The sequence below is a fragment of the Capricornis sumatraensis genome, chromosome 1, assembly GCF_032405125.1.
Source record: "Capricornis sumatraensis isolate serow.1 chromosome 1, serow.2, whole genome shotgun sequence".
Taxonomy (NCBI): domain Eukaryota; kingdom Metazoa; phylum Chordata; class Mammalia; order Artiodactyla; family Bovidae; genus Capricornis; species Capricornis sumatraensis.
The window spans coordinates 78519078-78531379 of record NC_091069.1 but is presented as its reverse complement, the minus strand read 5'-3'; the positions used below and the strand labels follow the sequence as shown (position 1 = coordinate 78531379).

Here is a 12302-nt window from a genome sequence, read left to right as displayed (position 1 = left end):
TTACTGGTAAGCTCGAGAAAGAGCAGTAGCTGCAGGCCTTCGGAGAGGATCTGCCCGGGACTTTTCTGATCATTTTTGCAACCTGTCTGCGGCACTTGGTACCCTGTCGTTCCAGGGGTCTGTCTCCTTCTGCGCCTTTAAGCCTTTGTAAGCCTCTAAGCCACAGACAATGATAACTTTCCTTTTTTTTTTTTTCCACTGAGAAAAAGTGATCGAGAGGTGGGTTTTAAACTTGGGCTAACCAGAGTCGAAAGATAAACACAGTTTACCACGATTCCTACAAACTCCCTGACTTGACTTGGCACGCGGGCGAGGGCCGAGGTTTTCTTTTTCCGTTTGCACAACAACCCCCCCCGCCCCCCCCGGCTCGCAGGTTGCGGAGACGACCTCTTTCCAGGGCTGTCCTCCTGCAGTTCCAGGCAGGGCCGCGCCCCGGACCTCCGCGCTCTCTGCCCCGCCCTCCCAGGTTCGCGTCCCCAGGCGCCAGGCAGTCCCTCGCCCGGCCGCCTTCCCCGTCCCCGGCTCCCCGCGGAGGAAATTCTTCCCCAGCAGCCCAGGGCCCGCCTCACGTGATCAGCTGCTGCCGCGGCTCCCAGCAAGAGTTTAAAGGTTACGGAGGAAATTAACACGGACACAGCCCACAACCCCCAGTCCCCGCCGGAGGACGCGCCCCGTTTTCGCGCAGCTGGGGCGGCCGCTGTCAGCGCGCTGATCAGAACCCTGTCCTCCGCAAAGGGCACAGACTAGGTCTAGAGTAAATATGAAGTCACTTTGTAAAATATAAACAAACACACGAACCGAGCCGGGGTGTTACTAAGCTTTCGCTTGCCAACAAGTTCTAGCAGCCCGAGAAGTTTGGGACAGACCCCCAAAAGGGAGAGTGCCCCCAAAGAAAGGGAAGAAAGAGTAAGTGTTTTAAAACTCACACAGAGCCTTGCACGCCCCTCCCTTCCCCCCTTCCCCCACCACCGCGGAGCGGAGCGTCTCCGGACAGAATGACAGACAGACCGACCAATACTCCGCAGGCTGCCCTGGCCAGCCACGGTCAGAGTAGGGGTGGGGCCGAGGGAGGGTCTCGAGTCCTCTGCAGCAGCGCGACCCCTGCCACCTCTCCACCCGCTGCTGTAAAAGTGCTGGCCGCAGAGCCTGGAAAGATGCGTGGCCCTCTAGTCTCCTGCGGGAGACCACAGACCAGGTATCCACAGCCAGCGGGCTCGCATCCCCCTGCCCCCAAGGCCGCTACTCCCCCGGGTCCCGTGCGGGGTCCCAGTCCCGCTCCCCCGCCGGCCGCCGCGACCCCGAAAGCCTCGCCAGTTCTCGACAGTCCTCTGCTGGGCTCACTTTTCCCGTATTGCTCCCCCAACCGGCAAAACTTTCTATTTCCCCAAACACCAGGGCGCGCGCGCGCGCGCGTGCACACACACACACACACACACACACACACACACACATACACACTGACGTCTTTTGCGCATTTCCTGCATTAGAGGGAGGGAGACTCGCTCGCACACCGACGGAGGGAGAAGAGACCGAGGGGGAGAGCGGGCGGGCAGCGAACGAGCGGCAGCTGAAAGCCGGGACGCGGGGAGCGCGGCGGGCGGGCGCCGGCGCCCGGGAGGTGGGGCCGCGCCGAGTCGCAGTCCCGGCCCCGCCGCGCTGCGCACCGCCCGGTGCCGGCCTGCGCCCCAGCCGGAGCCGCGGCCACCCCGACTCTCGAGCCCGCGCGGATGTGAGATTCCCGAATCCTGGCGCCTCCCGATCGCCGACTGCGGCGCGGCGCGGCTTCGCCCAGGAGGAGGCGGCCGGGCTGGCCGTGTGGCTTGTGGATTTTTTTTTTTTTTTTAAATTTGGCTCCGAGGAGGACCATTTCCTCTGGACATGCATCCCTCCGGGTAGACTGCACATCCCTGGGTCCATCCCCCGCCCCGCGCGGTCAGAGGCAGGCGCTGGGTGTGCGAAGAGGATCCGGGTGGAAATCTGCGCCCCCGTTCTGGTCCCCGCCCCGTCTCACCGCCCCCTCCCCCTCCTGGAGTCGAAATTTCCCGGGGATTATGTTTCGGAAAGGTAGGTAAGCGCCCGGCGCGGCGCCCACTTCCCCGCAGCCCCGACCCCGAGAGCCAGCGAGGCGACGAGACAGCCCCCGCGGCTTTTGCAGCGGAGCCGACAGCTCGTCTCCTCTTCTGGAGGTGCTGCTGGTGGTGGTGGTGGGGAGAGACTTCTCCAAACACGGACGTCCCCCAGCTCTCCCCCCTCCCTGTTTTCCGTTAGGAACCCGGCGAGGAAATACATGCACTGGCTGAGAATCGCCCGCGCCAGGGCGCAACGCTACAAGGTGTAGGGAGAGTGTGGGGTGGGGCGAGAGGGGACCCAGGAGTCCCGTGCTCGGAGCGCCGCGGCGTCGGTTCTTCGTTCCTGCCCTCTGGGCGGACGGAGTGACCCCGGCCCCCACTCCCCGCCCCGACCATGGTAGTGTTCAATGGCCTTCTTAAGATCAAAATCTGCGAGGCCGTGAGCTTGAAGCCCACAGCCTGGTCGCTGCGCCATGCGGTGGGACCCCGGCCGCAGACTTTCCTTCTCGACCCCTACATCGCCCTCAACGTGGACGACTCGCGCATCGGCCAAACGGCCACCAAGCAGAAGACCAACAGCCCGGCCTGGCACGACGAGTTCGTCACTGATGTGTGCAACGGGCGCAAGATCGAGTTGGCTGTCTTCCACGATGCCCCCATCGGCTACGATGACTTCGTGGCCAACTGCACCATCCAGTTTGAGGAGCTGCTGCAGAACGGGAGCCGTCACTTCGAGGACTGGGTGAGTTGGGCGCCTCCTGGTCCAGCAACTAGGCTTTCGGGTTCCAGGGGCAGAACTCACGACCTTGGCTTTGGTCGTGGGGCTCAGGGATTTAGTGCCATTTGGCGGCTGTGTGTGTGTCTCAATTACCTTGGGGAAGCACATTCCACTTAGTAGTTGGGGAGAAGTAGCCACTGGGGCATGGAAGATGAGTCTTGGGAAGAGAGTAAGGTCCTCTGCCCTGTCCAGACAGCGGGCGCTACAGGGACCTCGAAAGCTGGGAACCCCAAACTGCCGGTGCTGAAGGTTGGCGGAGAAGCCGGCTCCTTCCGCCAGGCGCGTGGTGGGCTGGTTGTGTGTGGGTGGGTTCCTCGGTCCTTGGAGAGGCACGTGGAACCCTACACTGAAGGCTTCTTGCACGTCCTGGCTTTGTCCTGAGTAGCCGAGTGAGGAGCTGTTTTATTTTTCCCTCCGGGATGAAGCTGGCTCATTTCTATTCTGTTGTCTGGCAGTTAGTTCATCTTCTGACATGCGGGGAGAAAAATTTCTTCTCCTCTAGTCCCCTCCAGGGTCCCAGAAACATGGGCCGAGCTAGTTTTGCCCAATGCATTGTCCATCCATCCGGAACTAGCGCTGTATTCTACAAACGGTTCTGCTTGTGATTAATTGGCAGTCAGTGCTTTGAATCCGACTTAAAGTTACATGTTTCCCTGTTTTGATTTTCAAGACACTGTGCAATGAGATACTATTTTTGAGACCAAGTTAATTGATTACACTGTCAAAATATTAGGGACTTGGTAATAGGCCTTCTGCACACACTCTAAACCAAATGCATTCAACCTTGGCACTCAGAGACGCAGGGAGAAGCAACCTTGTTTTAGCTCTGTTTTAGAGGGAAGGTGTTAAATTAGGAAATGGTTTTCTTTATTTTTATATTTGTTACATGTTTCCAGGGAGAGCAGATGTGACTCTGGGTGTATATGGTTTTAGGGTTCTTTGGTCTACACAGAGAATACCTGATCCTCGTGGAGAGATGTTTAATTATTGAAAACAAATAACTTCATGATGTCCTATGGTCAAAGGTTGCACATGAATCACCTTGGCATATCACCTTACATATAAATGCGTACATACATACATACATACATATATATATACCTACCCACACATATGTATATATACACACACTTTTTTTAAGGAGATGGAATTTTAGGGGAAAATAGGAAAAAGCTTTTTGTCTTCCCTTGATGCTCCTGGCTGTGATGTAGTCTGCCCGAAACCATGGTTACAGGGCTTACAAGGAAGCTCCAACAAACCACACCAAGTACAACCGTGGGAGATTTGTGGCTTACACTTTGGGAAGCAGGCAAACCTTTATGGAATCCCAAAGAACACAGTGTCATTCCTTTCCATTCCAGTTCACCAATGGCCCTGGCCACTGCTCCCCTCCCACCACCGGAGTTCCCACTCATTTCCCATTTCCTGTCCACCCGCCTTCAGTCCTTTCACTCATGAAAGTGGTGCATCTCAGAGGGGGAGCTGAAGGGATAACTAATTTCAAAGCCAGATCTTAACAGCAAAACCTGTGGTTTTCAAGTTGTTGTTTTAGGACAGGAAGGGGAAGAAAAAAATATGATTATGGTAGTGAGGAAATGAGGCTTTTTGCTGTGTATTCGATGGAGTTGGACAGTGAGTCGGAGAGCAGGTAGGGTGAACAGCTATCTGCTTTTCTCCACAAAACAGATGCTAGTTGAAGGGAAAGGTGTCTGAGTGTCTCTGATGATGCTTTGCCGGGGCCCACCCAAATCCTGGGTACACTGGCACATGATCCTCACTTTGGAGCATGTCCAGTGAGGTCTGAACTGGACACTAGTCTTGTTTGTCTGTTACTCTCTAAGATATTCAGATTCACATTGGACTTGGCCCTAGACCAGATCATCCAGTGATAGGCAGTTTTCACAGCCAAGGATGCTGAGTCCCAGAGCAGCTAAGTGGGCTCCTGAGGTCACAGGACAAGCAGAAGGGGCAGGGTTGGAAGGAGGGACCACAGCTCCTATTGCTCGCAGCTTGCTCAGTGGAGAACTAGGTCCTCTGGTCTCTCTAAGTCTTCCTGCAGATTCATGTGCTGTGTCCCCGATGTTTTTATTGTACGTGATAATTTAAAGTGCTTTCAGAATCAGCATCTCTTTTGCCTTGTAGCAAGTGTGAATTAGGTGTTGGTAGATTAAAAAACTTGAGATACTGAAAGGCCAGAGTCACAGGATGGATGAATCCAGTAGTGGAGCTGGTTCTGTTGTTCTGGGGTTGTTTTCACGAGGATGATCTGGCCACACTGGTTCTTCCAACTGAGGGTGAGGATGCAGTGCCAGACGTGACCGGACCGTGGAAGCAGACAGGTTGCACCTGGGATGGCTAAGGCCACCTTTCCCATCCCTGTCAGCCAGGGGACACACACAGAATCACACCTTTGGGTAGAATTTCCTGGGCTTCAGCCTCTGCTCTCTTCACCTGGCAGTAATGAAGAGGTGTGGCTGAGAAATCTGGCCTGGAGTAAGGAGATCCAGAGGGCATGCAACAGCCACCTTTCTCATCGCTGTGGAACATTTCATTCAGCTGCGTGATGAATTCCCAGGTATCCACTGAGTTCCTATTTTGCACTCAGATCCAACCAGGAACATTTAGCTCTTTGGGTAATCCAGGAGTGAAAGAGACCATGGGTGACTCTCAGGAGGCTTCATTTCACTAGGGAAATAACACTGAATAGATACTCATGGACACTCAAGTAGCAATTAGGCTCTAAATGAGTGGTGCCTTAAGTATGTTACAGGAGTTCAAGAAGGGAGTATGCTGGGATGGCTGGAAGAATCTAGAGGTTCCTGGAAGGAGGCTTGAATTGGGCGTGAAATGATGGGTAACATTTAAAGAGGTATTTATGGGAGAAGACAGTGTTCCATGGGTGCGGACATGCTGGAGTAAAGACGGAGCGTGCCTGGGTCAGAAATGCGTGGCTGAAACTGAGGGCGCCTGTCAGGAAACGACCAGACAAGGCCAGGCGCCCCAAATTTAAGACTTTCATCTGAGTACTGCCAGTGCTGTGATGCATTTACTTAATATTTTAAAACAGTAACTCTTTGATTTCCCACTTAAGCCTCAGTATTTGTGAAATCACAGGTTTGGATATGGTAGTTACAGTTTTTCGGTATTGACATTAAACTAAACGTTTGTCTCTAAAATGAAAACGAAAAGCTTACCTCAGGTGCCTCTTAAAATCATTAGTGCCATGGGGGCTAATGATTCCACCCTTTGGAAACCGTGGGATAAAGTTTAGAAAATTGAGGTGGATTCTAGAATGTTTAAAACCAAACTGAGATTGTCATTCTCCAGACAATGAGAGGCATACCTGTTATGGTGAGAAAAAGGGCTGCTTTAGAGAAAGCTCATTACATAGAGATGGGAAGATTTCACCTGTACTTGAAGCAGAATACCATGAAACACAATTGCTATAGCTCACTTCCCCAAGACTGTTAGAGGTGATAACTCTCCTCAGACTTTGGTGGGCAAGAGTCACTGGGTGGGGTCATTAAAAATACAGGTCCTCCTGCCCCACTTTCAGAACTTTTCATTCTGTTGTTTAGGACAGAATACTCATTTATAACAAGCTGTTCTGGAGATTCTGACCAGCCCATGCCTTGAGAAACACTGAACTAGAATAGAAATTGCAGGCAGGGAAAGGCTCCAGATAATGAATATACCAATATTTTGTGCATAGAAATGTCCTGAGATTTTTGAATAGATTTGTTTTTTACGTTCGTCTAATTTTTTAAAGTTTATTTTTAATCGGAGGACAATTGTTTTGCGATATTGTATTGACTTCTGCCATACAACCACGTGAATCAGCCACAAGTACACATATGTCCCCTCCCCCTTGAACCTCCTCCCCACCCCTCTAAGCTGTTACAACGCCAGCTTGAGGTCCCTGTGCCCATACAGCAGTTATCTCTTTTACATATGGAAGTGTATACATGTCAGTGCTACTCTCTCAGTTTGTACCCCCCTCTTCTTCGCCCATGAATAGACTTTTATAATTCCTAGTAGCTCAGTTGGTAAAGAATCTGCCTGCAATGAAGGAGATCCAGGTTTGAGTCCTGCACTGGGGAGATCCCCTGGAGAGGGAAACAGCAACCCACTCCAGTATTCTTGCCTGGCCCACCTGGGTAAAGCAAGATTTGTAAGCAGGATTGGGTAAACTAGAAGCATTGGGATTCCTGAATGGATGCTGGTTGGAGCAGCACTCGCATTTAGGACAGATGGTGGGGTGCTAGGGGAGTAGGAGGATGGCAGAGAGGGTGGGTAGAGCGTGTGGGTTACAACTGTCTGGTCCTGTCACACTCTGGAGTCTGCTTGCTATAGCCTTTGCTCAGTTCTCTCCTCCCTGTCCCCAGGCTCTGAAGTTATCTTTGCTGGTGTCGCTCCCATGCTTCATGCTACGGAAGAGGCCCTCATCACAGTGGCAATGACAGAAAGCCATTTTCTCACAGGTGGTTTGGTGGGGCACCTGAGGGCAGAGCTCTGGAGCCCGGCTGCTTGGGCTTGAATTTCTATCACCAACCACTTGCGAGACCTTTAGGGAGCCATTTAACCTGTGTTTCTGTTTCTGCCTCTGTAAGAAGTGGGCAGTGGTACAAGTCCCCACCTATAATGCAACGGGCTTGTCCTGAGGATGGAAGGAACAGGTAAAGCACATCAGCCAAGGGCTCTGTGAATGTTTAACAGCTGTAGCTATTGTTGTTATGTCCCCCTAAACCTACCATGGGTAGGCCCTAGAGAGTGGTCTTTATTGAGCTGAATATTATACAGGATCTAAGGAAGCCAGTTTTTCATAGCCTCCAAAATGTTTTTCATTCGGGGAGTCTCATTTGGCAAGGAATGGGGCACTAGTGTTTCTGTTTCATTTTTCCAAAGTAGCCCATTGACAGGGTCTCTCAAAACTATCCCACCCATGGAATTTCCATGGTGGTCCAGTGTGTAAGACTTCTGCTTCCAATGCAGGGGATGTGGGTTCGATCCCTGGTTGGGGAACTAAGATCTTATATGCCTCATAGCCAGAATACCAGAACATAAACAACAGAAGTGATATTGTAGCAAATTCTGTAAAGGCCGTTAAAAATGGTTCACATGAAAAAAGAATCTTTAAAAATTGAGGGGAGTAGAGAGATGGTGAGATGTATAGAGAGAATAGCATGGAAATTTACCATATGTAAAATAGATAGCCAATGGGAATTTGCTGTATGACTCAGGAAACTCAAACAGGGACTCTGTGACAATCTACAAGGGTGGGATGGGGAGAGAGATGGGTGGGAGGGGACATGGCTCTTGTTGATGTTTGACAGAAAACCACAAAATTCTGTAAAGCAATTATCCTTCAATTAAAAAAATAAAGTGGCAAAAAAAAAAAAGTTATCCCACCCTGCTGACACTGGGAGATAGGCTGATACCCCTTTTGGAGAGGTTGGATTCAGGGGGATGGGGTACCCCCTGGACCCCAAAGACCTTGGGGAGAGTCTTCCAATGTAGAAGCCAAGGAGAGGGTCCTAGTGGCCCAGATGCTATACCCTGGACAGAGCCTGAGGACATACACATGTTCTGCTGAAATTACCCTAGGAAATTACTCAGGTCTGTGCTGGTGGTGGCCTGAGCACGTGTGGATATAAACAGCTTAAAGGCCCGTCTCTGTCTTCAGGGATTTTGTAAGGCAGTCTTTCAGAGGATCTCTGAGACCTCTCTTATCATTTAGACAGAGTGAGGTGGGATTGTCCGGAGAGCAGTGTGGAAGGACTGGGAGGAGTCCACACCCACTTTGTGGGCACCTCTGCCTTGAACTCTCCCAGCACCTGGGGCTCCAGGCATCTCCCTGCTGATTCCCTGCTGACCCCTATGTTGTTGTTGTTGTTGTTTAGTCGCTGATCTTGCCTGACTGTTTGTGACCCCATGGACTGCAGCCCGCCAGGCTTCTCTGTCCATGGGATTTCCCAGGCAAGAATACTGGAGTGGGTTGCTATCCCCTCCACCAGGGGATCTTCCCCACCCAGGGATCGAACCCATTTCCTGTGTTGGCAAGTGGAGTCTTTACCACGGAGTCACTGGGAAAAGCCTATAATACTTAACATCTAAGGAAACATTGCTTCGCATGGTACATAACTGGTTATTTAGCAATGCAATTCTTGCCCCAGAGCTCCCACAGAACACTGACAGTGGGTCCCTGAAGTTAAAGGGCCGCAGGCCTCATATGCTGTCGGGCCTTGGCTGCCTGTCTTGTTCCTCTTTCTCTGTGTCTGACCAGCAGCAGATTTAGTGAATATTTGAGACCCTTAAGCTCCCTAGCTCCTCAGTAGGCCTCTTGCCCTGAATCCATGAGCTCTAATTGCAGGATGCCTGGATCACTCACTAGCTGTATGTCTTTGGGCACCTGACTTACACTCTTGAAATCTGTTTCTCCCTTTGTACAATGGGAGTATAATAGTTCTTACCTCTTAGGGTTGTTGTGAGACATAAGGGAATCTGTGTAAAGTTCTTAGCAAGGGGGTCAGGCTACTGTACGTTCTAACAGTTTTATTAATATTTAATGGGTTGTATTTATGTGTTCATAGTTTTAGAATCTTAAATCAGAACATACGGTCCAGTGAAAGATATTTTTCCCTTTGTATTTATATGAGAAATCTCACATGGTCTAAAAATATACATATAAAATGTACTTATATGAGAAGTCTCACATTGTCTAAAAATAATGTTAACTTAGTTATACTTAACAATTGGATTTTTGGAAATTTAATAGTAGAATTACTTGAAATGAAATTGTTTTGGAAAGTCTAGAACTGTGGCCGCTGGAGTCAAAGGTTAAGTATTTATTGAAGCATATGATTAATTGGAAATAGGGATATTTGGGAGCTGCTGTTTTGGTTTTGCTGTACTGAATAATCTAGTTTCATGAATTTAAATACATTCCCAGTGCTGCTGACTCTTAAGTTCCTAATTCCGTCCCATATCTGCCCTTGAGATTCAGAACTCATATAGGTGACTGCCTTCTTGTCATGGCCATTTGATTGTGTAAAGGGCATCTCAAACTGTATGTTATGCCCCAAATTGTGTATGTGATGTCTCCTCTCCCCATTGTAAGCCTTTCATAATTTTCCTCATCTCAAGAAATAGCAGTTCCACCCTTCCAATTGCCCAGGCCATTCCTGACACCTCGCATTCTCATCCACCCCATATACAATCCCTCAGCAGTGTCTGTTTTCTGGGCCTTCAAAATAAGTCTCAAGTCTGATCATCTTTCCATACCTCTGCTGATGCTGCTCTGGCCTAAGTCCCAGCCGTCTCGCACCAAGATTGTTTCAACAGCCTTCTAACTGACTCCTGTCCCCTACCCCAACTCTATCAGATCATGTCACTCTGCTCACAAACTTCTTGGTAAAAACCCAAGTCCTTATCACCATCAGTAAGGCCACCACGGCCAGGCCTCCTGTTACAACCTCTCTGACCCAGTCACCAGGTATTCCTCACCTGTTCGGTTCTCTCCCAGTCATATTCACCCACTTGTACCCTTACACTTACTGTGTTCTTTGCACCTGCTTTGCACCTGCTATTCCATCTTTCTAGAATATTCCTTCCTCAGATACACTCATAGTTTAAATATTTATTCAAATATTATTGGTACATTCTCAGTAAGGCCTTTTCTGGCAATCTCATCTAAAATTTGACCCTTCTCCTTGGCACTTTACATGCCCTTTTCCTGCTCTATTTTTGCTTTTTAGCTCTTATCTGTCTTATAGAGTATATATTTGCCTATCCTCATTGATCATCTCGAACACAAGAACAGAGGTCAGATAAATGCAGAGGTTTTTGTTCACTCCTCTGATCTTGGTACTCAGTTCCTGGCACATTGTTGAATTAAAGAAAGCTTTTAATCAAACAAAGGTGTATTCCCCTAGCATTGACTGTGGTCTAGTGCTGTGGTAGACACTGGGGGCTTGGGAAGACAAAGTAGTGGACACTGTCATTCCTGACTCTGAAGATCAGGAAATCTAGTTGGGAAGACCAGTAGGATAAGCAGTTGAGTGAATTCCTTAATCAATCTTTCTGTATGGTTGAAAGAAGTAAAGAAACGGTAGAAGAAAGGGATATTTTATTTTATAAAAATCTATGGGATCCTGAAAGGTGTTTTTATGAGAGAATGCTGTATTATTTCCATGAGGCAGTTTGCACCAAGCTGAAGCATCTCCAGCAGGTGTGAGGTTTCTTTTTTCTTTTTTGATTTTTTTCCTCAGCCTACTGAAGTATGTGTGTGTGAAATTTGCTTAGTTGTGTCTGAATCTTTGTGACTCCATGGACTGTAACCCGCCAGGCTCCTCTGTCCATGGGGATTCTCCAGGCTAGAATACTGGAATGGGTTGCCATTCCCTTCTTCAGGGAATCTTCCCAACTCAGGACTCCCGCATTGCAGGCGGATTCTTTACCATCTGAACCACCAGGGAAGCATAATTGACAAATAAAAATTGTATACTTTTAGGGTGTACAATATGATGATTTACTATATATATATATATATATATACATACATTGTAAAAGCTCAAAGCATTATTTATTTATTTGAAGTATAGTTGATTTCCAATGTTGTATTAGTTTCAGGTGTACAGCAGATGTATTCAGTTCTCTGTATATTCTTTTTCAGATTATTTTCCATTATAGGTTATTATAAGATATGGAATATAATTTCTTGTGCTATACAGTAGGTCCTTGTCAAACCATTTTTACAAGTGGGAACTGTCACAAAAAAATAAAGATTCCAAATGCCAAATACCCATTACAGAGCAAAATGATGGTCTGAGGTTTCTGAAGGAGGGAATTGTGTACCCTCTGGGTACTGAGGACCCCTGCAGAGTGCTGTGATAGGGAGAGAAAGAAAAGACCCACTTGTTTTCCCTTTGCAGAGTTTAAAATCAAGTTCAAATTCTCCTAAGGGCTTTAGAGACAACACCTTTTGTAATTGGCAGCAATGAGAAGTAAAATTTCACATTCCCGCACCTGAACTCAGAGCTCACTGAAACACATGCAGACAAAGCTTCCAGAGTCTTCACTTAGAACTCTGGAGCAGGCCTGCAGTATTTTACATAAATAAAAGCTACATTTGGCAAAACATTGTGTTTCTCTCCAAGTCCCTCCGGTATATATGGGCTTGTTAAGTAATTACAATCTATTATAATGCTAATCAGCAGGCTGCACCTGTTTGAAATCTAATTTTCTGGCAGTAACTCATGAAAAGTGGGCAAAAGTCTGCATTGTGCTGGGAGAACAGAGAGGACAGGGACAGGCTATTGTCTTTGAACTTTGCCGACCTCTAAACAGAATGGAAATTCCGGACAGAGTATGATTGATCTCTGTAGTATTTATTGCCTGGGAGGAGGAGGAGGGTCACAAGCCTGTCACCAGATCCAAGTTCAGGAAAGAAGACCTAG

At 48.8% G+C, this 12302-nt stretch overlaps 1 protein-coding gene across 1 annotated transcript in view; it reads left to right on the top strand.

The window, feature by feature from the left end:
* Positions 1-2463: 2463 nt before the first annotated feature.
* Positions 2464-12302, top strand: part of PRKCE (protein kinase C epsilon) — a 539658-nt gene continuing 529819 nt past the window's right edge. Inside the window, exon 1 of the mRNA XM_068986689.1 lies at positions 2464-2811. Within this exon, the coding sequence (XP_068842790.1) occupies positions 2464-2811 (348 nt within the window). The remainder of the gene's footprint in view (positions 2812-12302) is intronic.